The 24,515-nt window shown below is 46.6% G+C and overlaps 1 protein-coding gene across 1 annotated transcript in view; it reads left to right on the forward strand.

The window, feature by feature from the left end:
• LOC104314821 (M1-specific T cell receptor alpha chain-like) overlaps positions 1-24,515 on the forward strand; it is a 104,075-nt gene that overhangs the window by 71,267 nt on the left and 8,293 nt on the right. The window contains exon 6 of the mRNA XM_069786852.1: positions 1,470-1,525. Coding sequence (XP_069642953.1) covers positions 1,470-1,525 — 56 coding nt within the window. The remainder of the gene's footprint in view (positions 1-1,469; positions 1,526-24,515) is intronic.

A 24,515-nucleotide genomic window follows, 5' to 3' on the forward strand; every position in this document is an offset into this window, starting at 1 on the left:
TGCTTTCTCTGGTAGCAGCAAGGACCTTGATTCAACAAAACTGTGAATTTACCCCTCCTGCTTACTCCTGCTACCTCCCGCTCTCTGCCTTTCACATAAGCAGACCAGGGTCCTGAACCCTCTTGCTCAGGGAGAGGCTTTTTGTGCCATGGCCATCCATACTTGCAAAAATTGGGGTGGCTTGCTGATGGCTCTGTCTAGCACAGCCCTGAGTGGTTGTCCTTTGCTCTGCTGAAGAAAGACCAAATTAATAATGCTCTTGTTTGCACCAGAATCCTAGTTGTCATCCCTCCTGTAGATGAGATTCCCAAGAGATTACTGTTGGTAGCTCTTCAACTCGTGTTGCATTACTGCAGTGCTAAGAGTTGAAAGTGCATGGGCTGTAACTGTTTCAGCTGAAGCGGGCGATTGCTTTCCTGCCTTTCATACAGAAGAGCTATACTTTCTGCTGCTCTAAAATTAGGCAGCACATTGATTCAACCGCAAGCACATGGGCTCTGTCCGAAGTCACCCAAAGAGCAGTTCAACTCCAGGTTGGCAGATTCCTCTTGCCCAGAAAGGTGGCTAGCTCAGGGGACACAGATAGGACTTCCTTGGTGCTGGCAACAGCTCAGGCTATTTGGATGACCAGGGAACAGGTGTCCAGAAGTGACCCGCTTCTCCACCGGACACTCATCAGACCTGCCCACGGTGCAAACCCAGGTGTTCCTTGTTGTCTTCCAGATCCCTCCTTGCCAAGGCTACAGTTATACCTGGCTTCAAATGCCTGGTGTTGATGGGAAGGAGCTGATCTCCTGGAGATTAGTTGTAGAGTAACAGGCACGAGAGCTGATGGGTTTTGCTGGAGTGTGAAGGACTGTGTGAACACAGGGAACCACAGACCGACACTGGGGACAGGGACACGCCTGGTTGTGAAGGCCAGTGAGTACAACTGCCACCAGGCTGGGAGTTTTTCTTGTTATCCCAGTCGTCCCTTTCCAGCTCGCTGAGCACTTGCCTTTATCTGATTGGATCAGGCTTGTTCCCAGCCCAGTGGGCAGCGAGCTCTCCAGCAGCTCTCTTCTTGAGATTGTGGCTCTTCAGCTATGGAGTTACATGCCGCCTGCTTTCCTTCAGGACAGGCTTTGGCTCAGGGCAGAAGCAGCAGTCGTTGCAAATGGGGTTTGTACCCGTAGGTCCAACGGTGATTGTGCCAGGTTGGTCCAAAACAACCCTTCTTGCTCACTCAGTTTGCCTGGGGTGGAGAAAGTGGCCACATGCCTGCTCCCAAATGTCCCAGCTGCCCCGTGGGGAGGCTGTCCTGTGCCACTGCATCCTAGTGGGGTTTGTGCTGCACTGGGAAGCACAGTCACCCTTCTGCTGCCCCTCCTAGCCTAGGCACGGCTGGGCAAAGATGTGGGGAGAGGTGCTGCTTCTTGAAGTGCCTTGCTGGACTTTTTGTTATGGAAGGAAATGCTGTGTGATTATAGCTATGGCTACAGCAAGCTGACCTTTGGCTCAGGGACCAGACTGTCTGTCCAACCCAGTAAGTGTGCAGCTTTCCTGTGTGTCCTCTGTCAAAAATCCTTGAGTGTCCACTGTCGAAAATCCTCGAGTGTCCACTGTCATGCCTTGTAGATAATCTTGTTGTATTTGGGTCACGTTACAGATGGGAATGAGAACATAGGTGCTCATTTGTCTAATGAAGACGATGTAAACCATCAGGGGAGTTTCTGAGATGGTGGACATGCAGAAACCCTCCTACCTGGAAGAGCACCTTCACCTGAAACACAGTTTCAGGAACAGATTTCTCCGTGTTCTGGGTAGCAGCACTGCCTTGGAGCCTGTTGCATCAGAGCGATTTGCATAGCTTTTTGTAGAAGGTCATTTGCAGGGCTAACAGGGACATTTTTTTAATAAACTGTGTCAGAATGTGTGTGGTCAGAGAAAGTCACTTTTGGAAAAGGAATGCTACTTCCAGTTGTAGCCTGTAAGCGGCCAATTACACTGGAAACTGGAATTGCTTCATTTTTCTCTTCTTCCTTATTGTTTAGTGGTGACGATTTGGGGAACTGAACAGTGAAACAGAGGCATTCCTTGTCTTCTTCCAGATATCTCCATGTCGAGGCTTCAGTTATTCCTGTCTTTAAACAATTGCTTGTACGGCATTGAGGTGGCCCTGACAGGTCATTTCACAGTAGCCTTTGAAACCCACAGATGACCAAACCTCATGAATTTCCATGGGTTCCCTGCACATAAGCAGGCTTTTTGGATGCATGGTCGCCCTGATTCTGGACAAGTGGTACCATGGGTGGCAGTTGTCACATGTGGGTCTTAAAAATTAGGAAAGGCAAAGGGAAATGCTTTTCTGAAAAGTGCAAGTGATCTAGGGAATAGATTTTGCATTGTTCCAGGTATATGAGACTGGACTTGAGCCTGTTGTGTCAGGGAGCTTTGCTGTGGCCTGAATGCAGGCGCTTTGTGTTTGAGACCATGTGCAGGGCTGACAGAGACATTTTTGTAATGAAATGTGTCGGAGTGTGAATGGTGTAGGCAAAGTCACTTTTGGAAAAGGAACGGTGCTTTCGGTCATACCAGGTAAGGAGCAACTTGTCCTGGAAACTGGAATGGCTTCATTTTTGCCTTGCTCTTAGTTGTTTTGAGGGAAACAATTTTGGGAACCGAACTGTGCAGTTTTCCAGGTGACCCTAGGACTTGGTTTTCCTGCATGTCCCATTGCCTTGTGCTCCGGTGTGGTCTGTTACAGCGTCAAAGTTTCTTTACATGCCTGTTCCCATTCCTCCCTTCTACCTGCGCATATAATGGATGTGTGCGTCATAAAGAACTGATACTCCAGAGAGATTTGGCAACCTGGTCCCGTCCATACTGAGCTTGTTCCAATGGTCCTTTGGCTCTGCTATGTCACTGCGTCCCAGCGGGGTTTGTGTTCCAGCGGGAAGCAGTGTGTGAGCAATGGTGCTTACCGCAAAGGCACCTTTGGGAGTGGGACAAGGCTCTGTGTGATGCCCAGTAAGTGCTTGCTCACTGGGGCAGGAGTGCCTGAAGCTTTTCAAGCTCTCTGAGCTCCAGGGAACATGCACCATCAGAAGGGTTTTGTCTCACCTTGGTAGAGTTTTCCCACTCTAACGCAGCCGAGGGGACAGTGTGGAGGCACTGTGGGGACGGGAGGAGGAGGTTTGAGGGGTGCCCCTTAGTTCTGGCCCCAGCCCTAAACTCACCCCACACAGTGGCTTGCTGGGCTTTTTGTTATGGAAGGAAATGCTGTGAGATTATAATACTGACTACAACAAGGTGACTTTTGGCTCAGGGACCAGACTGTCCGTACAACCCAGTGAGTGTGCAGCTTTTCTGTGTGTCCTTTGTCAAAAATCCTTGAGTGTCCACTGGAGCACCCTGTAGAGGTTCTTGTTGTGCCTGGGTCATGTTACAAAGGGGAAGGAGAATAGGTGCTATTTCAAGATACTCTCGTGCCTAGAACCTTTTCCAGGTGTTGGACCTCTGCTATTTATGTAGAGAAACATTCTATGGACATGGTGCTCCAGGCTACTGTTAGTCTGGCAGTGAGCAGGAACCAAGGCGTGGTTTAGGACAGACGGACTGATTGACCAACTTGTGCTCCATACCTATGTATGGCGGTGGAAGGCCGCTGGGCAGGCGTAAAGGGGGTTCTGTTCTGTTTCTTACCTTGAGCCTTTCAGGTAACTTGGGCAAGGTTCAGATCATGCTCGGTGCAAATGTTTCCAGATAGTCACGTCAAATAGCTCTAGGTATGTAGGTTGTTTTTCTGAGCATAACCAGAAAGGGAAAAGCTGCAGATTGTTATGATAGTAACTTTCAGCCTGGATAAGGTGTGGACATTGACAGGAGGAACCTAAAGAGGCTGAGCAGACAGCTGGAAGTGGAAGGACCCTGCAAAAATCCAAGCAAGTGAAATTGCCCACCACTGACCCGCTCTGCGGAAATGCAGCAGGTTTTCACTTTAGTGTGAGCATCCCGCTCGCCCAGGGTGTAGGCGAAGAGGCTGCCAATACAGCTCAACTGGTGGAGGTGTTGCCAGCTGGGACCTAACCCTCCGGGTTTCTGCAAAGGGCTCTGCTGTTGTGACAACAGCCTCAAGTTCACCTTTGGCTCAGGGACTAAAGTCACCATCTGGCCACGTAAGTGCATTAATGCCTGAGTCTTGCAATCTCCCCGACAATTATGTCCTAAGGCTATGCTGTGACTCGGCAAGAAAAGGAATTGGCTAGCTGAAAGGCATAGTACTGATTTAAAGACTGCAATACTTCTTGCATTGTAAAAAAACCCACCCGTAGATGGAAATCTGGACCGATAGGAAGGTGGACTTTATCAGTTACTCTGACCTTAGACCGTGTTCATGTTGTTGTTCCCATCCCTTTTTGCCATTCCAGCACAACAAGGCTTTGGGATCATGTCTGCAAATGTCTTTGCAGGACCTATTGCACCAGGCCTAACTGTAAATTCAGTAGACTCTTTTTTCTTCTAACGAGGGTCTTAAACAGCTTCATTACTAAGAGTCCAATTGCATCATTCAACAAGTGCAGTACTGAATCTCCACAACCACCCCTATACATTGGGGTATACACTTAGCCAGCAACGTGAGCTTTTTTGAAGTTTAGCATTCATCGGATCAGAAAATGATGTAGGTTGTAAGTATTCAGGCCATTGAATGGGCAAATGATGAAGGTGGGGTCTGAGGAATGGGGATTATTCCATTATTTACTGAAAGAAAGTTGCCCCAAGTGAGCTATCTCTTCCCTGAGTCAAGGCGGACTCAATGTAGACAATGCTGTACTCTAGCTTCAAAAATAACAGTTAACATTTGCTAAGAGAGTAGCAAAACAGAGATCAGAAGCAGGCTGTAGCCAAAAAGTAGTAACAGTGATCGCTTGGTTACTGTAGCATCTGCTGGATATTGTAGAACAGGAGAGATGGTCTGCAGAGCAATGATGTAAATTATACAAGCTGTGGAGCTTTCCTCTGAGAGAACGCTTAAAAACTGGCAACTTCTGTAGGTGCGTGCAACTTATTTTCACACTGTGAGTAGTTTCACGCTCGCAAACTGTCTAAGCAAGCTTTGTGGTGTGGTTTTCCTTCCAGAAGTTTAATGAACTCATGTTTGGAGTAGGGACTAACCTTCTCATTTCTCCAGGTATATGAACTTTGCAAGTTAGGCACATGCCTAACTATAGGCTAGGTACACTCAGGCTTGAAAATATTCACACAGAACTCTGTAGTATCTATCTTTCCTTCATCTGGAATAAAATTATGAATAAGAAAATTGGTCCCTAACTACAAATGAGGGGGGATTTCCTGATAGCTGCTTGGATTTGGAGATATACAATGCCACAACACTGAAGGAAATAAAAAAGATTAATTATTTCCTCCTTTGAAAATTGTGAGCCTATACTCACACCTAGGAAACTTTCCCAAGCATTTGAATCAGATACTTCAAGTAAAATTTTCACTACCTCAGTAATTAAATCTCAAGTAAATTTTCAGCCAGAATTGTAGACTCTTCAGGAGATTTTTGACTTTCAAAAAAGAAAAAATAGTTAAGAAAAGCAAAAGGCTCTTAGAAGACTGCCAATACATTTTTTTTCCCTCCCCATTGGAAGCGAGTGAAAGGAATTGTAAATACTTCGCCTGTGGATTAGATCTTATCTCCGCTTTCTCAAAAATTAAATCCCATTTTCTCTTTGGGATGGAGAGCAAACTGATTTGCGATCTAGGTTTTGCAGGAAGAAGGGGAGGGAGGTCTCACTGGTGCTTGGATTTTGTTCCCATTAACTAATGAATTAACTAACTATGACCTCATTCTCCATTTAATTTACACGCTCTTCAGGGGCAGGAGTGTTTTATGGGTCAGCTTAAAGGGATAACACTGGGCTTGACAGAAACCAGTGAGTGAGGTTTTGGTGCACTGTGCCCCGATCTCTGTTTTTGTGTGAGTGCATTTTTCCAGCTATGTGTGACTTGGTTTACAGAGCTTCCAGCATGCTAAGCCAGTTTTTGTCATGCAAAACTATCTAGTTCTGCAAATTGGGAGGATACATTTGGACACTCCTGGCTAAATTACCCAAGTTTGGCTCCAACGGGTTTCTCTTTGCAGTTTGGTTGTGTGGGGTTTTTTGGTGGGGTTGTGGTTGTTGTTGTTCCTCCGTTTACTAGCTCAGATGCAAACTTCTGTGAATGCATGGCCTGAATTCAATTTCTGGTATTTGAAGTTTTGGCATTATTCTTTTCAGCCCTTCTCACAATAATCATACTATGCAGATTCTTTGGCTATCTAGGGCAACTCAGGTTGCATGATACAAGCTCACATTTGGTAGTGGCACCCCCCAACGACACTCAGAGTGGAACCCAGCAAGGATTAATTAATACAACATGAAGTGCAGCCTGCAAAGGAGGATGGACAATGAAAAGGAACAGAGCAGAAAGGCAACACAGACTGGTCAGGCTAAATGATGGCAAGAATGGGCTTTTTCTCCTTTGCACAACAAACCAAGACCAAGTCATTTTGGCACTCTCGCCTGAAAAGTCCTGGTGCCAGTGAATGACTGGTATTGTCCAAGCGGCCTGAGAAAGTAATCTCTGAGCTTTTGTCTTTCCCTCCTCTCTGTGTTGCAGTTCCCAAGGCAGATGCCGTCTCCTGTCCGAGGGGCTCGTCCCTCTCCTCACAAAAGCAGACCAGAGGGGGTGAGAGAGCAGGCTGAGCCTTGGGTTCTTGTTTGGGTGTGTAGCACTGTGTGACCAACAATGTGGTAAAACCCCAGTTTGGGCCAGGGACGAAGCTACACATTCTGCCAAGTAAGCTTTCTTCTCCTGCTTCTCCACTTTTTGCTCTCTCCTCTTGCTGCATTCCCACTTTTAGCCCACCTTAAGACCAAAATGAGAATTCAGAGGTGCAGCTGGAAGAGAAGGAGGATTTGTTTTTTCCTAGCCTTGACATGGCTGGGCAAAGGCTTGGGGAAAGTTTCTGCTTCTGAAGTGCCTTGCTGGGCTTTTTGTTATGGAAGGAAATGCTGTGTGATTATGGCAGTGGCTACAGCAAGCCAACGTTTGGCTCAGGGACCAGACTCTCCGTCCAACCCAGTGAGTGTGCAGCTTCCCATCGGTCTTCCATATGCCTCTCTTGCAATAGGGCAATAGGGTTGTTTCTGTAGTCGTCGTTTGTTTTTTTTTTTTCCTTTGCACACCTGAAATGCCTCCTCTCCCATCACAGGCTCTGAGAATGCCTTCAGTGCAGTCTTTAATGAGGTTGTGGTTGGATGGAGTAAATCTTCAAGCAAAAATTGAACTCTGTGTGATATTTGAAAAGTGTCTCCCGTGCCTTGCTGGGAAGGTCCTTGTCAGCCACACTAATGGCTTCCTTGCTATGGGGAGATGAGAGCTTTTGTGTAATGGCTTTTGTTGCTGCAAGTGCTGGTGGGAACAGGTACTCCCTTGGAGCTGGGACAAAGCTAAGTGTGAAGTCTCGTGAGTACTCTCAAAGCTACTTTTTAGCCTTGCGGGGCAATGCAGAAATGTCCAAGGCAATAATGTCAGGGTGTAAATTTTGGGAAGCCTTCCCGTAAGCGTGCACAACCCTGGCCCTCTCTCTGGGAATGGCAAAGCTGTGAACTGCTGTGGGAGGAGAGGGGGCAGGGCAGAAGGTTTGTCTTTGGGAAGGGGGGAAAGCTCTTTACAAAGACATGTAAGTGCTGTGAGATTGAGAGAAATGCATATGTCTCAACAGACGTGTCCTGGGCAGCACTGGCTGCTCCTGAAGGGGCTCAAAGGCAGCGTGCAACCCTTGTGGGCAAGGGCACTGCTGGAGGAAGAGCAGCTGTGTGTTAGCCTGATGTGTGGGGAAGGATGCTGTCATAGCTCAGGAATTAGTGATTTCCCTTGTCTTTCCCCGTTTTTTTCCATGTTCTGCCGGGAAAGACAAAAGTCAGCCTCTTCTGCAGGTGACAGGGTTTCCTTTCTAAAGCTGGCCTGTTTTGGCAAGCTCAACTCTGGGCATGGAAGCAGACTTTCTGTGAAACTCAGTAAGCAGCTCTGTGTTAGCTGGCTCTCAGTGAGCCCTGAAGGAGCATCTTGTTTTCCCCCCTTGATCTCTATGGGAAATCTTGTACTGTTTTCTGGAGTAAAACTTGTGTGCGGTTTTTGTTAGTGGATGTATCACTGTGTGATTTCAACATACACCTGGAAAGTTGTCTTTGGGAGTGGGACACAACTGATGGTGAAACCTGGTAGGTAGAAACCCAGCCTGAAGGAGTAAGGATAGGAAAAAAAACCAGCTGAGCTGTGTTGGAAACTGGTCTGCACAGGGATATTGTTTATGTGTGTGTGTGTGTGTGAGATATAGCAGCCAGCACCAAGAAAGACTTTTTGAAGGTGTGGAGTGTTTGCAGGGGAGTCCAGGGGAAGATCTCAGCTTTTAGGACCAATTTCTTAGGGCTGAGAGAGGAGTTGTGATCATAATCCTGCATCTTTTCTCTACGTGGGACAAGGGTGCACTCAGGTGTCATCTCTGTCAGAGCTGAAAGGGTTGCCCAGCTGTGACTGTTGTAAAAGAAGTACCCAGCTTTGGAAGGAATAAGCTGGTGCAGGGGGTAGGTGACTTAGAGGGTTTTTGTTGTGAAGGCAAACACTGTGTCTAATTATGGCAACAAAGTCGTCTTTGGAGGCGGAACTCAGCTAAGGATAAATCCCAGTAAGTTTTAAAGCCTTTTCTTGCTCCACTTGGTGGAACAGTTTTGTGGTCATGAACTAGCCTAACTGAAGTGGAGGGAGACTGAGTCAATCTGTGGGGCTTTTTGCTCTGCTTTCTCTGGTAGCAGCAAGGACCTTGATTCAACAAAACTGTGAATTTACCCCTCCTGCTTACTCCTGCTACCTCCCGCTCTCTGCCTTTCACATAAGCAGACCAGGGTCCTGAACCCTCTTGCTCAGGGAGAGGCTTTTTGTGCCATGGCCATCCATACTTGCAAAAATTGGGGTGGCTTGCTGATGGCTCTGTCTAGCACAGCCCTGAGTGGTTGTCCTTTGCTCTGCTGAAGAAAGACCAAATTAATAATGCTCTTGTTTGCACCAGAATCCTAGTTGTCATCCCTCCTGTAGATGAGATTCCCAAGAGATTACTGTTGGTAGCTCTTCAACTCGTGTTGCATTACTGCAGTGCTAAGAGTTGAAAGTGCATGGGCTGTAACTGTTTCAGCTGAAGCGGGCGATTGCTTTCCTGCCTTTCATACAGAAGAGCTATACTTTCTGCTGCTCTAAAATTAGGCAGCACATTGATTCAACCGCAAGCACATGGGCTCTGTCCGAAGTCACCCAAAGAGCAGTTCAACTCCAGGTTGGCAGATTCCTCTTGCCCAGAAAGGTGGCTAGCTCAGGGGACACAGATAGGACTTCCTTGGTGCTGGCAACAGCTCAGGCTATTTGGATGACCAGGGAACAGGTGTCCAGAAGTGACCCGCTTCTCCACCGGACACTCATCAGACCTGCCCACGGTGCAAACCCAGGTGTTCCTTGTTGTCTTCCAGATCCCTCCTTGCCAAGGCTACAGTTATACCTGGCTTCAAATGCCTGGTGTTGATGGGAAGGAGCTGATCTCCTGGAGATTAGTTGTAGAGTAACAGGCACGAGAGCTGATGGGTTTTGCTGGAGTGTGAAGGACTGTGTGAACACAGGGAACCACAGACCGACACTGGGGACAGGGACACGCCTGGTTGTGAAGGCCAGTGAGTACAACTGCCACCAGGCTGGGAGTTTTTCTTGTTATCCCAGTCGTCCCTTTCCAGCTCGCTGAGCACTTGCCTTTATCTGATTGGATCAGGCTTGTTCCCAGCCCAGTGGGCAGCGAGCTCTCCAGCAGCTCTCTTCTTGAGATTGTGGCTCTTCAGCTATGGAGTTACATGCCGCCTGCTTTCCTTCAGGACAGGCTTTGGCTCAGGGCAGAAGCAGCAGTCGTTGCAAATGGGGTTTGTACCCGTAGGTCCAACGGTGATTGTGCCAGGTTGGTCCAAAACAACCCTTCTTGCTCACTCAGTTTGCCTGGGGTGGAGAAAGTGGCCACATGCCTGCTCCCAAATGTCCCAGCTGCCCCGTGGGGAGGCTGTCCTGTGCCACTGCATCCTAGTGGGGTTTGTGCTGCACTGGGAAGCACAGTCACCCTTCTGCTGCCCCTCCTAGCCTAGGCACGGCTGGGCAAAGATGTGGGGAGAGGTGCTGCTTCTTGAAGTGCCTTGCTGGACTTTTTGTTATGGAAGGAAATGCTGTGTGATTATAGCTATGGCTACAGCAAGCTGACCTTTGGCTCAGGGACCAGACTGTCTGTCCAACCCAGTAAGTGTGCAGCTTTCCTGTGTGTCCTCTGTCAAAAATCCTTGAGTGTCCACTGTCGAAAATCCTCGAGTGTCCACTGTCATGCCTTGTAGATAATCTTGTTGTATTTGGGTCACGTTACAGATGGGAATGAGAACATAGGTGCTCATTTGTCTAATGAAGACGATGTAAACCATCAGGGGAGTTTCTGAGATGGTGGACATGCAGAAACCCTCCTACCTGGAAGAGCACCTTCACCTGAAACACAGTTTCAGGAACAGATTTCTCCGTGTTCTGGGTAGCAGCACTGCCTTGGAGCCTGTTGCATCAGAGCGATTTGCATAGCTTTTTGTAGAAGGTCATTTGCAGGGCTAACAGGGACATTTTTTTAATAAACTGTGTCAGAATGTGTGTGGTCAGAGAAAGTCACTTTTGGAAAAGGAATGCTACTTCCAGTTGTAGCCTGTAAGCGGCCAATTACACTGGAAACTGGAATTGCTTCATTTTTCTCTTCTTCCTTATTGTTTAGTGGTGACGATTTGGGGAACTGAACAGTGAAACAGAGGCATTCCTTGTCTTCTTCCAGATATCTCCATGTCGAGGCTTCAGTTATTCCTGTCTTTAAACAATTGCTTGTACGGCATTGAGGTGGCCCTGACAGGTCATTTCACAGTAGCCTTTGAAACCCACAGATGACCAAACCTCATGAATTTCCATGGGTTCCCTGCACATAAGCAGGCTTTTTGGATGCATGGTCGCCCTGATTCTGGACAAGTGGTACCATGGGTGGCAGTTGTCACATGTGGGTCTTAAAAATTAGGAAAGGCAAAGGGAAATGCTTTTCTGAAAAGTGCAAGTGATCTAGGGAATAGATTTTGCATTGTTCCAGGTATATGAGACTGGACTTGAGCCTGTTGTGTCAGGGAGCTTTGCTGTGGCCTGAATGCAGGCGCTTTGTGTTTGAGACCATGTGCAGGGCTGACAGAGACATTTTTGTAATGAAATGTGTCGGAGTGTGAATGGTGTAGGCAAAGTCACTTTTGGAAAAGGAACGGTGCTTTCGGTCATACCAGGTAAGGAGCAACTTGTCCTGGAAACTGGAATGGCTTCATTTTTGCCTTGCTCTTAGTTGTTTTGAGGGAAACAATTTTGGGAACCGAACTGTGCAGTTTTCCAGGTGACCCTAGGACTTGGTTTTCCTGCATGTCCCATTGCCTTGTGCTCCGGTGTGGTCTGTTACAGCGTCAAAGTTTCTTTACATGCCTGTTCCCATTCCTCCCTTCTACCTGCGCATATAATGGATGTGTGCGTCATAAAGAACTGATACTCCAGAGAGATTTGGCAACCTGGTCCCGTCCATACTGAGCTTGTTCCAATGGTCCTTTGGCTCTGCTATGTCACTGCGTCCCAGCGGGGTTTGTGTTCCAGCGGGAAGCAGTGTGTGAGCAATGGTGCTTACCGCAAAGGCACCTTTGGGAGTGGGACAAGGCTCTGTGTGATGCCCAGTAAGTGCTTGCTCACTGGGGCAGGAGTGCCTGAAGCTTTTCAAGCTCTCTGAGCTCCAGGGAACATGCACCATCAGAAGGGTTTTGTCTCACCTTGGTAGAGTTTTCCCACTCTAACGCAGCCGAGGGGACAGTGTGGAGGCACTGTGGGGACGGGAGGAGGAGGTTTGAGGGGTGCCCCTTAGTTCTGGCCCCAGCCCTAAACTCACCCCACACAGTGGCTTGCTGGGCTTTTTGTTATGGAAGGAAATGCTGTGAGATTATAATACTGACTACAACAAGGTGACTTTTGGCTCAGGGACCAGACTGTCCGTACAACCCAGTGAGTGTGCAGCTTTTCTGTGTGTCCTTTGTCAAAAATCCTTGAGTGTCCACTGGAGCACCCTGTAGAGGTTCTTGTTGTGCCTGGGTCATGTTACAAAGGGGAAGGAGAATAGGTGCTATTTCAAGATACTCTCGTGCCTAGAACCTTTTCCAGGTGTTGGACCTCTGCTATTTATGTAGAGAAACATTCTATGGACATGGTGCTCCAGGCTACTGTTAGTCTGGCAGTGAGCAGGAACCAAGGCGTGGTTTAGGACAGACGGACTGATTGACCAACTTGTGCTCCATACCTATGTATGGCGGTGGAAGGCCGCTGGGCAGGCGTAAAGGGGGTTCTGTTCTGTTTCTTACCTTGAGCCTTTCAGGTAACTTGGGCAAGGTTCAGATCATGCTCGGTGCAAATGTTTCCAGATAGTCACGTCAAATAGCTCTAGGTATGTAGGTTGTTTTTCTGAGCATAACCAGAAAGGGAAAAGCTGCAGATTGTTATGATAGTAACTTTCAGCCTGGATAAGGTGTGGACATTGACAGGAGGAACCTAAAGAGGCTGAGCAGACAGCTGGAAGTGGAAGGACCCTGCAAAAATCCAAGCAAGTGAAATTGCCCACCACTGACCCGCTCTGCGGAAATGCAGCAGGTTTTCACTTTAGTGTGAGCATCCCGCTCGCCCAGGGTGTAGGCGAAGAGGCTGCCAATACAGCTCAACTGGTGGAGGTGTTGCCAGCTGGGACCTAACCCTCCGGGTTTCTGCAAAGGGCTCTGCTGTTGTGACAACAGCCTCAAGTTCACCTTTGGCTCAGGGACTAAAGTCACCATCTGGCCACGTAAGTGCATTAATGCCTGAGTCTTGCAATCTCCCCGACAATTATGTCCTAAGGCTATGCTGTGACTCGGCAAGAAAAGGAATTGGCTAGCTGAAAGGCATAGTACTGATTTAAAGACTGCAATACTTCTTGCATTGTAAAAAAACCCACCCGTAGATGGAAATCTGGACCGATAGGAAGGTGGACTTTATCAGTTACTCTGACCTTAGACCGTGTTCATGTTGTTGTTCCCATCCCTTTTTGCCATTCCAGCACAACAAGGCTTTGGGATCATGTCTGCAAATGTCTTTGCAGGACCTATTGCACCAGGCCTAACTGTAAATTCAGTAGACTCTTTTTTCTTCTAACGAGGGTCTTAAACAGCTTCATTACTAAGAGTCCAATTGCATCATTCAACAAGTGCAGTACTGAATCTCCACAACCACCCCTATACATTGGGGTATACACTTAGCCAGCAACGTGAGCTTTTTTGAAGTTTAGCATTCATCGGATCAGAAAATGATGTAGGTTGTAAGTATTCAGGCCATTGAATGGGCAAATGATGAAGGTGGGGTCTGAGGAATGGGGATTATTCCATTATTTACTGAAAGAAAGTTGCCCCAAGTGAGCTATCTCTTCCCTGAGTCAAGGCGGACTCAATGTAGACAATGCTGTACTCTAGCTTCAAAAATAACAGTTAACATTTGCTAAGAGAGTAGCAAAACAGAGATCAGAAGCAGGCTGTAGCCAAAAAGTAGTAACAGTGATCGCTTGGTTACTGTAGCATCTGCTGGATATTGTAGAACAGGAGAGATGGTCTGCAGAGCAATGATGTAAATTATACAAGCTGTGGAGCTTTCCTCTGAGAGAACGCTTAAAAACTGGCAACTTCTGTAGGTGCGTGCAACTTATTTTCACACTGTGAGTAGTTTCACGCTCGCAAACTGTCTAAGCAAGCTTTGTGGTGTGGTTTTCCTTCCAGAAGTTTAATGAACTCATGTTTGGAGTAGGGACTAACCTTCTCATTTCTCCAGGTATATGAACTTTGCAAGTTAGGCACATGCCTAACTATAGGCTAGGTACACTCAGGCTTGAAAATATTCACACAGAACTCTGTAGTATCTATCTTTCCTTCATCTGGAATAAAATTATGAATAAGAAAATTGGTCCCTAACTACAAATGAGGGGGGATTTCCTGATAGCTGCTTGGATTTGGAGATATACAATGCCACAACACTGAAGGAAATAAAAAAGATTAATTATTTCCTCCTTTGAAAATTGTGAGCCTATACTCACACCTAGGAAACTTTCCCAAGCATTTGAATCAGATACTTCAAGTAAAATTTTCACTACCTCAGTAATTAAATCTCAAGTAAATTTTCAGCCAGAATTGTAGACTCTTCAGGAGATTTTTGACTTTCAAAAAAGAAAAAATAGTTAAGAAAAGCAAAAGGCTCTTAGAAGACTGCCAATACATTTTTTTTCCCTCCCCATTGGAAGCGAGTGAAAGGAATTGTAAATACTTCGCCTGTGGATTAGATCTTATCTCCGCTTTCTCAAAAATTAAATCCCATTTTCTCTTTGGGATGGAGAGCAAACTGATTTGCGATCTAGGTTTTGCAGGAAGAAGGGGAGGGAGGTCTCACTGGTGCTTGGATTTTGTTCCCATTAACTAATGAATTAACTAACTATGACCTCATTCTCCATTTAATTTACACGCTCTTCAGGGGCAGGAGTGTTTTATGGGTCAGCTTAAAGGGATAACACTGGGCTTGACAGAAACCAGTGAGTGAGGTTTTGGTGCACTGTGCCCCGATCTCTGTTTTTGTGTGAGTGCATTTTTCCAGCTATGTGTGACTTGGTTTACAGAGCTTCCAGCATGCTAAGCCAGTTTTTGTCATGCAAAACTATCTAGTTCTGCAAATTGGGAGGATACATTTGGACACTCCTGGCTAAATTACCCAAGTTTGGCTCCAACGGGTTTCTCTTTGCAGTTTGGTTGTGTGGGGTTTTTTGGTGGGGTTGTGGTTGTTGTTGTTCCTCCGTTTACTAGCTCAGATGCAAACTTCTGTGAATGCATGGCCTGAATTCAATTTCTGGTATTTGAAGTTTTGGCATTATTCTTTTCAGCCCTTCTCACAATAATCATACTATGCAGATTCTTTGGCTATCTAGGGCAACTCAGGTTGCATGATACAAGCTCACATTTGGTAGTGGCACCCCCCAACGACACTCAGAGTGGAACCCAGCAAGGATTAATTAATACAACATGAAGTGCAGCCTGCAAAGGAGGATGGACAATGAAAAGGAACAGAGCAGAAAGGCAACACAGACTGGTCAGGCTAAATGATGGCAAGAATGGGCTTTTTCTCCTTTGCACAACAAACCAAGACCAAGTCATTTTGGCACTCTCGCCTGAAAAGTCCTGGTGCCAGTGAATGACTGGTATTGTCCAAGCGGCCTGAGAAAGTAATCTCTGAGCTTTTGTCTTTCCCTCCTCTCTGTGTTGCAGTTCCCAAGGCAGATGCCGTCTCCTGTCCGAGGGGCTCGTCCCTCTCCTCACAAAAGCAGACCAGAGGGGGTGAGAGAGCAGGCTGAGCCTTGGGTTCTTGTTTGGGTGTGTAGCACTGTGTGACCAACAATGTGGTAAAACCCCAGTTTGGGCCAGGGACGAAGCTACACATTCTGCCAAGTAAGCTTTCTTCTCCTGCTTCTCCACTTTTTGCTCTCTCCTCTTGCTGCATTCCCACTTTTAGCCCACCTTAAGACCAAAATGAGAATTCAGAGGTGCAGCTGGAAGAGAAGGAGGATTTGTTTTTTCCTAGCCTTGACATGGCTGGGCAAAGGCTTGGGGAAAGTTTCTGCTTCTGAAGTGCCTTGCTGGGCTTTTTGTTATGGAAGGAAATGCTGTGTGATTATGGCAGTGGCTACAGCAAGCCAACGTTTGGCTCAGGGACCAGACTCTCCGTCCAACCCAGTGAGTGTGCAGCTTCCCATCGGTCTTCCATATGCCTCTCTTGCAATAGGGCAATAGGGTTGTTTCTGTAGTCGTCGTTTGTTTTTTTTTTTTCCTTTGCACACCTGAAATGCCTCCTCTCCCATCACAGGCTCTGAGAATGCCTTCAGTGCAGTCTTTAATGAGGTTGTGGTTGGATGGAGTAAATCTTCAAGCAAAAATTGAACTCTGTGTGATATTTGAAAAGTGTCTCCCGTGCCTTGCTGGGAAGGTCCTTGTCAGCCACACTAATGGCTTCCTTGCTATGGGGAGATGAGAGCTTTTGTGTAATGGCTTTTGTTGCTGCAAGTGCTGGTGGGAACAGGTACTCCCTTGGAGCTGGGACAAAGCTAAGTGTGAAGTCTCGTGAGTACTCTCAAAGCTACTTTTTAGCCTTGCGGGGCAATGCAGAAATGTCCAAGGCAATAATGTCAGGGTGTAAATTTTGGGAAGCCTTCCCGTAAGCGTGCACAACCCTGGCCCTCTCTCTGGGAATGGCAAAGCTGTGAACTGCTGTGGGAGGAGAGGGGGCAGGGCAGAAGGTTTGTCTTTGGGAAGGGGGGAAAGCTCTTTACAAAGACATGTAAGTGCTGTGAGATTGAGAGAAATGCATATGTCTCAACAGACGTGTCCTGGGCAGCACTGGCTGCTCCTGAAGGGGCTCAAAGGCAGCGTGCAACCCTTGTGGGCAAGGGCACTGCTGGAGGAAGAGCAGCTGTGTGTTAGCCTGATGTGTGGGGAAGGATGCTGTCATAGCTCAGGAATTAGTGATTTCCCTTGTCTTTCCCCGTTTTTTTCCATGTTCTGCCGGGAAAGACAAAAGTCAGCCTCTTCTGCAGGTGACAGGGTTTCCTTTCTAAAGCTGGCCTGTTTTGGCAAGCTCAACTCTGGGCATGGAAGCAGACTTTCTGTGAAACTCAGTAAGCAGCTCTGTGTTAGCTGGCTCTCAGTGAGCCCTGAAGGAGCATCTTGTTTTCCCCCCTTGATCTCTATGGGAAATCTTGTACTGTTTTCTGGAGTAAAACTTGTGTGCGGTTTTTGTTAGTGGATGTATCACTGTGTGATTTCAACATACACCTGGAAAGTTGTCTTTGGGAGTGGGACACAACTGATGGTGAAACCTGGTAGGTAGAAACCCAGCCTGAAGGAGTAAGGATAGGAAAAAAAACCAGCTGAGCTGTGTTGGAAACTGGTCTGCACAGGGATATTGTTTATGTGTGTGTGTGTGTGTGAGATATAGCAGCCAGCACCAAGAAAGACTTTTTGAAGGTGTGGAGTGTTTGCAGGGGAGTCCAGGGGAAGATCTCAGCTTTTAGGACCAATTTCTTAGGGCTGAGAGAGGAGTTGTGATCATAATCCTGCATCTTTTCTCTACGTGGGACAAGGGTGCACTCAGGTGTCATCTCTGTCAGAGCTGAAAGGGTTGCCCAGCTGTGACTGTTGTAAAAGAAGTACCCAGCTTTGGAAGGAATAAGCTGGTGCAGGGGGTAGGTGACTTAGAGGGTTTTTGTTGTGAAGGCAAACACTGTGTCTAATTATGGCAACAAAGTCGTCTTTGGAGGCGGAACTCAGCTAAGGATAAATCCCAGTAAGTTTTAAAGCCTTTTCTTGCTCCACTTGGTGGAACAGTTTTGTGGTCATGAACTAGCCTAACTGAAGTGGAGGGAGACTGAGTCAATCTGTGGGGCTTTTTGCTCTGCTTTCTCTGGTAGCAGCAAGGACCTTGATTCAACAAAACTGTGAATTTACCCCTCCTGCTTACTCCTGCTACCTCCCGCTCTCTGCCTTTCACATAAGCAGACCAGGGTCCTGAACCCTCTTGCTCAGGGAGAGGCTTTTTGTGCCATGGCCATCCATACTTGCAAAAATTGGGGTGGCTTGCTGATGGCTCTGTCTAGCACAGCCCTGAGTGGTTGTCCTTTGCTCTGCTGAAGAAAGACCAAATTAATAATGCTCTTGTTTGCACCAGAATCCTAGTTGTCATCCCTCCTGTAGATGAGATTCCCAAGAGATTACTGTTGGTAGCTCTTCAACTCGTGTTGCATTACTGCAGTGCTAAGAGTTGAAAGTGCATGGGCTGTAACTGTTTCAGCTGAAGCGGGCGATTGCTTTCCTGCCTTTCATACAGAAGAGCTATACTTTCTGCTGCTCTAAAATTAGGCAGCACATTGATTCAACCGCAAGCACATGGGCTCTGTCCGAAGTCACCCAAAGAGCAGTTCAACTCCAGGTTGGCAGATTCCTCTTGCCCAGAAAGGTGGCTAGCTCAGGGGACACAGATAGGACTTCCTTGGTGCTGGCAACAGCTCAGGCTATTTGGATGACCAGGGAACAGGAGTCCAGAAGTGACCCGCTTCTCCACCGGACACTCATCAGACCTGCCCACGGTGCAAACCCAGGTGTTCCTTGTTGTCTTCCAGATCCCTCCTTGCCAAGGCTACGGTTATACCTGGCTTCAAATGCCTGGTGTTGATGGGAAGGAGCTGATCTCCTGGAGATTAGTTGTAGAGTAACAGGCACGAGAGCTGATGGGTTTTGCTGGAGTGTGAAGGACTGTGTGAACACAGGGAACCACAGACCGACACTGGGGACAGGGACACGCCTGGTTGTGAAGGCCAGTGAGTACAACTGCCACCAGGCTGGGAGTTTTTCTTGTTATCCCAGTCGTCCCTTTCCAGCTCGCTGAGCACTTGCCTTTATCTGATTGGATCAGGCTTGTTCCCAGCCCAGTGGGCAGCGAGCTCTCCAGCAGCTCTCTTCTTGAGATTGTGGCTCTTCAGCTATGGAGTTACATGCCGCCTGCTTTCCTTCAGGACAGGCTTTGGCTCAGGGCAGAAGCAGCAGTCGTTGCAAATGGGGTTTGTACCCGTAGGTCCAACGGTGATTGTGCCAGGTTGGTCCAAAACAACCCTTCTTGCTCACTCAGTTTGCCTGGGGTGGAGAAAGTGGCCACACGCCTGCTCCCAAATGTCCCAGCTGCCCCATGGGGAGGCTGTCCTGTGCCACTGCATCCTAGTGGGGTTTGTGCTGCACTGGGAAGCACAGTCACCCTTCTGCTGCCCCTCCTAGCCTAGGCACGGCTGGGCAAAGATGTGGGGAGAGGTGCTGCTTCTTGAAGTGCCTTGCTGGACTTTTTGTTATGGAAGGAAATGCTGTGTGATTATAGCTATGGCTACAGCAAGCTGACCTTTGGCTCAGGGACCAGACTGTCTGTCCAACCCAGTAAGTGTGCAGCTTTCCTGTGTGTCCTCTGTCAAAAATCCTTGAGTGTCCACTGTCGAAAATCCTCGAGTGTCCACTGTCATGCCTTGTAGATAATCTTGTTGTATTTGGGTCACGTTACAGATGGGAATGAGAACATAGGTGCTCATTTGTCTAATGAAGACGATGTAAACCATCAGGGGAGTTTCTGAGATGGTGGACATGCAGAAACCCTCCTACCTGGAAGAGCACCTTCACCTGAAACACAGTTTCAGGAACAGATTTCTCCGTGTTCTGGGTAGCAGCACTGCCTTGGAGCCTGTTGCATCAGAGCGATTTGCATAGCTTTTTGTAGAAGGTCATTTGCAGGGCTAACAGGGACATTTTTTTAATAAACTGTGTCAGAATGTGTGTGGTCAGAGAAAGTCACTTTTGGAAAAGGAATGCTACTTCCAGTTGTAGCCTGTAAGCGGCCAATTACACTGGAAACTGGAATTGCTTCATTTTTCTCTTCTTCCTTATTGTTTAGTGGTGACGATTTGGGGAACTGAACAGTGAAACAGAGGCATTCCTTGTCTTCTTCCAGATATCTCCATGTCGAGGCTTCAGTTATTCCTGTCTTTAAACAATTGCTTGTACGGCATTGAGGTGGCCCTGACAGGTCATTTCACAGTAGCCTTTGAAACCCACAGATGACCAAACCTCATGAATTTCCATGGGTTCCCTGCACATAAGCAGGCTTTTTGGATGCATGGTCGCCCTGATTCTGGACAAGTGGTACCATGGGTGGCAGTTGTCACATGTGGGTCTTAAAAATTAGGAAAGGCAAAGGGAAATGCTTTTCTGAAAAGTGCAAGTGATCTAGGGAATAGATTTTGCATTGTTCCAGGTATATGAGACTGGACTTGAGCCTGTTGTGTCAGGGAGCTTTGCTGTGGCCTGAATGCAGGCGCTTTGTGTTTGAGACCATGTGCAGGGCTGACAGAGACATTTTTGTAATGAAATGTGTCGGAGTGTGAATGGTGTAGGCAAAGTCACTTTTGGAAAAGGAACGGTGCTTTCGGTCATACCAGGTAAGGAGCAACTTGTCCTGGAAACTGGAATGGCTTCATTTTTGCCTTGCTCTTAGTTGTTTTGAGGGAAACAATTTTGGGAACCGAACTGTGCAGTTTTCCAGGTGACCCTAGGACTTGGTTTTCCTGCATGTCCCATTGCCTTGTGCTCCGGTGTGGTCTGTTACAGCGTCAAAGTTTCTTTACGTGCCTGTTCCCATTCCTCCCTTCTACCTGCACATATAATGGGTGTGTGCGTCATAAAGAACTGATACTCCAGAGAGATTTGGCAACCTGGTCCCGTCCATACTGAACTTGTTCCAATGGTCCTTTGGCTCTGCTATGTCACTGCGTCCCAGCGGAGTTTGTGTTCCAGCGGGAAGCAGTGTGTGAGCAATGGTGCTTACCGCAAAGGCACCTTTGGGAGTGGGACAAGGCTCCGTGTGATGCCCAGTAAGTGCTTGCTCACCGAGGCAGGAGTGCCTGAGGCTTTTCAAGCTCTCTGAGCTCCAGGGAACATGCACCATCAGACTGGTTTTGTCTCACCTTGGTAGAGTTTTCCCACTCTAACGCAGCCGAGGGGACAGTGTGGAGGCACTGTGGGGACGGGAGGAGGAGGTTTGAGGGGTGCCCCTTAGTTCTGGCCCCAGCCAAAATTCCCAGGTTCTCTGTTGCTCTTGGCAATGGAAAATTGACTATATATTGCACTTAGAGTGTGCTTGCTTGTGTGTATATAGCTGTATAGACATCACTGCTGAACTTGATCTGCTGTGGAAGTCCTAGTTCTGGAGACGATGGAAGGGAGATTTCTGTTGCATGCTGAACCACTGTGCAGACTTTAGGGCATGATACAAGCTCAGGTTTGATACTGGCATCCCCCTTCAGAGCGGAACCCAGCAAGTATTAATACAACATGAAGTGCAGCCTGCATAGGAATTGCAAGGGAACAGAGAAGGAAGGTGACACAGACTGTTGAAACTCAAAAGGAGGTGTCAGAAAGCTTCTGAACACTGTCTGGGAAGTTGTATATGCACACACTGTTTGACAGATGCTGCTGTTGTGTGGAGACAGAGGAAAGAATAAACAGATGACTGACTAGGTGGTGGACAACAGCTAGAGTAGTAGGTGTCAGGAATGATTAAGCAGGCAGAGGAATGTGGCTGAATGAAATGTTTACTATATGGGCTGAGGAGGTGGCCAACAACGTTGGTTAGATTATTCCAATTAAGAATCTTGCATTGCCATGTTCTCAAATGTTAGTCCAGCCCATGTGCATACCAGTGCACCATTTTGCAAAGCATAGTGTCACAGTGTAATACAATGAGTTATGGCAAACTTACATTTGGAGCTGGAACCAAACTCACGGTTTCTCCAGGTATGTCTGAATTCTCAGATGTGATTCCTCTTGGAAGTACTTCTTTCCGTTTGCAAGTTATTTGCCTATTTCGTCACTCCACAATATATTACGAATAGGACTATAAATTTTCATCTGGTATAAGAGCAAGGATTTCCATGGCTGCCTATATATTTTCCCCTCCTTATTCCTGATGATTAATTAGCCATAGCAGAAGTTTTACATATGCAAGAGGATTTTTCTTGGAAAGTAAACAGGAAGCGGGCTCCTAAATCAAGAATTCTCATGTAGAGTAGAAGCAAAGGGAAATCGTGAAAGCCAGCATGGGCCAGCAAAATGCAGAGTGGTGAGACTAGTCTTGTAAGGCTGTAGCAGGTAAAAAGGACTTTTCTAGTGTGTGGATGCTAGTACTTTAAGATAACAAGCCTCCTAATTTCATGCGGATGCAAAATACAAGCACATATCCGGTCTTTGCTTTGGAGATCCTCAATAAAGCTGTAATGATAGGGGATGGATTTCTGTCATATTGTGAAGCATTATATAAATACTGAAGCTTAGGAAGCAAGCTAATCCTTGAGAATGATACCAAGTTTGTAATTCTAGCCAGCTAGTGTTGAGTACTGTGAAATTATCTTGGCCTTCAACTCCATGTGAAGCTCGGAGCACATTAGAAGTGAAGCTCTGAAACTGCTGGAGGACAGTATGACAAGTCTTAAATCTAGGCATGGAATAGATACCTAGACAGAGGGGAAAGAGGTCAAGAAGCAAAGCTCATTATTAAATGTCTTTTTTTGGAAAGATGGAAAGGTGACCCTGACCACAAATAATTTTCTCTGAACAAAAAAAGCATGAAAAATTTGTGCTTTGACAGTTGCTGCCACAAGTGTTGGAAAAAAAATCCCCCCCCCCCCCAAAATCCCCCCCCTCTTCTCTTGTCTGAAACTCTTTGGAAAAAGGAAAGAAAGTAGGGCAGATCCTGAGACACCAGTATTTTTTTGTAAATGTATCAATTTTTCCAAATTTCTTAAGAATACTTTTAGGAGCATTTAATATCTAAATGCTTTGGATTTACTCTTGAAAAGTAATGTTTCCATTTCTTAAAATGGTAGTGATTGTTGAGATAATTTTAAAATAATTTTATTCTGAAAGTTAAAAAACACAGCAATATAAAGAAACTATTCATTCTGAAAAACGCTGGGGAAATTCCTCATATTTCAAATGACCCTCCTGACCCTGTTCAAAAACATATGAGAAAAATAAGAATCTCAAGTTTATATGGAGCTATCAGCAAGCTAAAGGAGCTATAAATCAAGGCTCTGCCTGAGTTCATTTACGTGTCCCCAAATTTACCATTGTGGTCATGTCTGTGTGCAACTGTTCCAGATCTCGTTCTGGTCACACTGTAGAACCTAAGAGCTTCCCGAATGCATGCTAAAAACTCAGTGTTTAATGGCAGAATAAGCAATGGTCTCCCTGCCACAAAGAAATTGCATACCAAAAAAGTGTGCTTTCTACTTAAAATCTAAATGACAAATTTGTTCTTGAATCACTCCTTGACTAATTCAGATGGCAAATCCAAGAGAATGGGATGATGGAGTCTGTACTACACCATCGATCACTAGGTGAGCTGTGAAGTAACAGTAAAGAAACTAATTTTTAAGACAGGAATCTCACTGCAGACTAAATAAATGAGGAATGAAATGAAGAATAGAACTTGTGAGGCAGGTGGGTTTCTGGAAGCAATGGGATAAATATGATGGAGGGGAATATTAAGGAACAGGTGTTTGGGAGTTTGAAAGATGCAAAACACCACATGAAGAGAAAGTAAGTCAGAAAAAAGTCCTAGATATATGGATCTGTCTAATCATAGAGATAAATAAGATTTCCCTTTGTGGAGTATTTAATTGTTGAAGGTTCCATTCAATAGCACTCTGGATATTGTAGAGGCCTGTGCTATTGTGTGACTATGGATATAGTTACAAACTCACATTTGGATCTGGGATGAGACTTGTGGTTTTGCCAGGTACATTTATGCTGATTTTTTGCCTAATTTGCCAGATTGTTGTGAATACACACCAAGATCCGGGAAATGGCAGCTGTCAAATGCATAGTAGTCTGAGGTCTCACCTTAACCGGTGGAATTTATTCCACAGCTGCTATCCAAGCAGTCTTCCTTGAGGCAGCTGCAGGCAGGCATGTGCTTTCAGTGCTCTTCCATCAATTGCATTCCTGTGATAAGCTAAGACAAAGCCTCTTTTTCCTCTTCTGTTAAGTAAGTCATGTGGATTTGTTCTCTCCTAATGGTAAATCCATGCCACTTCCATTGGCCTCAGGCAGTCAGGGATGATATTAGTCAGATGAAAATGCATCGAAATAAAAGGATGGCTATAATATTGATATGGCTGGACATGAGCCGGCAATGTGGACTCACAGCCCAGAAAGACAACCGTATCCTGGGCTGCATAAAAAGAAGCATGGCCAGCAGGTCGAGGGAGGTGATTCTGCCTCTCTACTCTGCTCTGGTGAGACCCACCTGGAGTACTGCATCCAGCTCTGGAGTTCTCAGTACAGGAAAGACATGGACCTGTTGGAGTCAGTCCAGAGGAGGGCCACAAAATGATCGGAAGGATGGAACACCATCTCCTATGAGGAAAAGCTGAGAGAGTTGGGGTTGTTTCACCTGGAGAAGGCTCTGGGGACACCTTGTTGAGGCCTTTCAGTACTTAAAAGGGGCTTATAAGAAAGATCGGGACAGATTTTTTTAGTAGGGTCTGTAGCAATAGGACAAGGGGTAATGTTTTTAAACTGAAAGAGGATAGATTCAGAGTAGATACAAGGCAGAATTGTTTTATGATGAGGGCGGTGAAACACTGGAAGAGGTTGCCCGGAGAGGTCATAGATGTCCCATCCCTGGAAACATTCAAGGTCAGGTTGGATGGGGCTCTGAGC

The sequence above is a fragment of the Haliaeetus albicilla genome, chromosome 7, assembly GCF_947461875.1.
Source record: "Haliaeetus albicilla chromosome 7, bHalAlb1.1, whole genome shotgun sequence".
Taxonomy (NCBI): Eukaryota; Metazoa; Chordata; class Aves; order Accipitriformes; family Accipitridae; genus Haliaeetus; species Haliaeetus albicilla.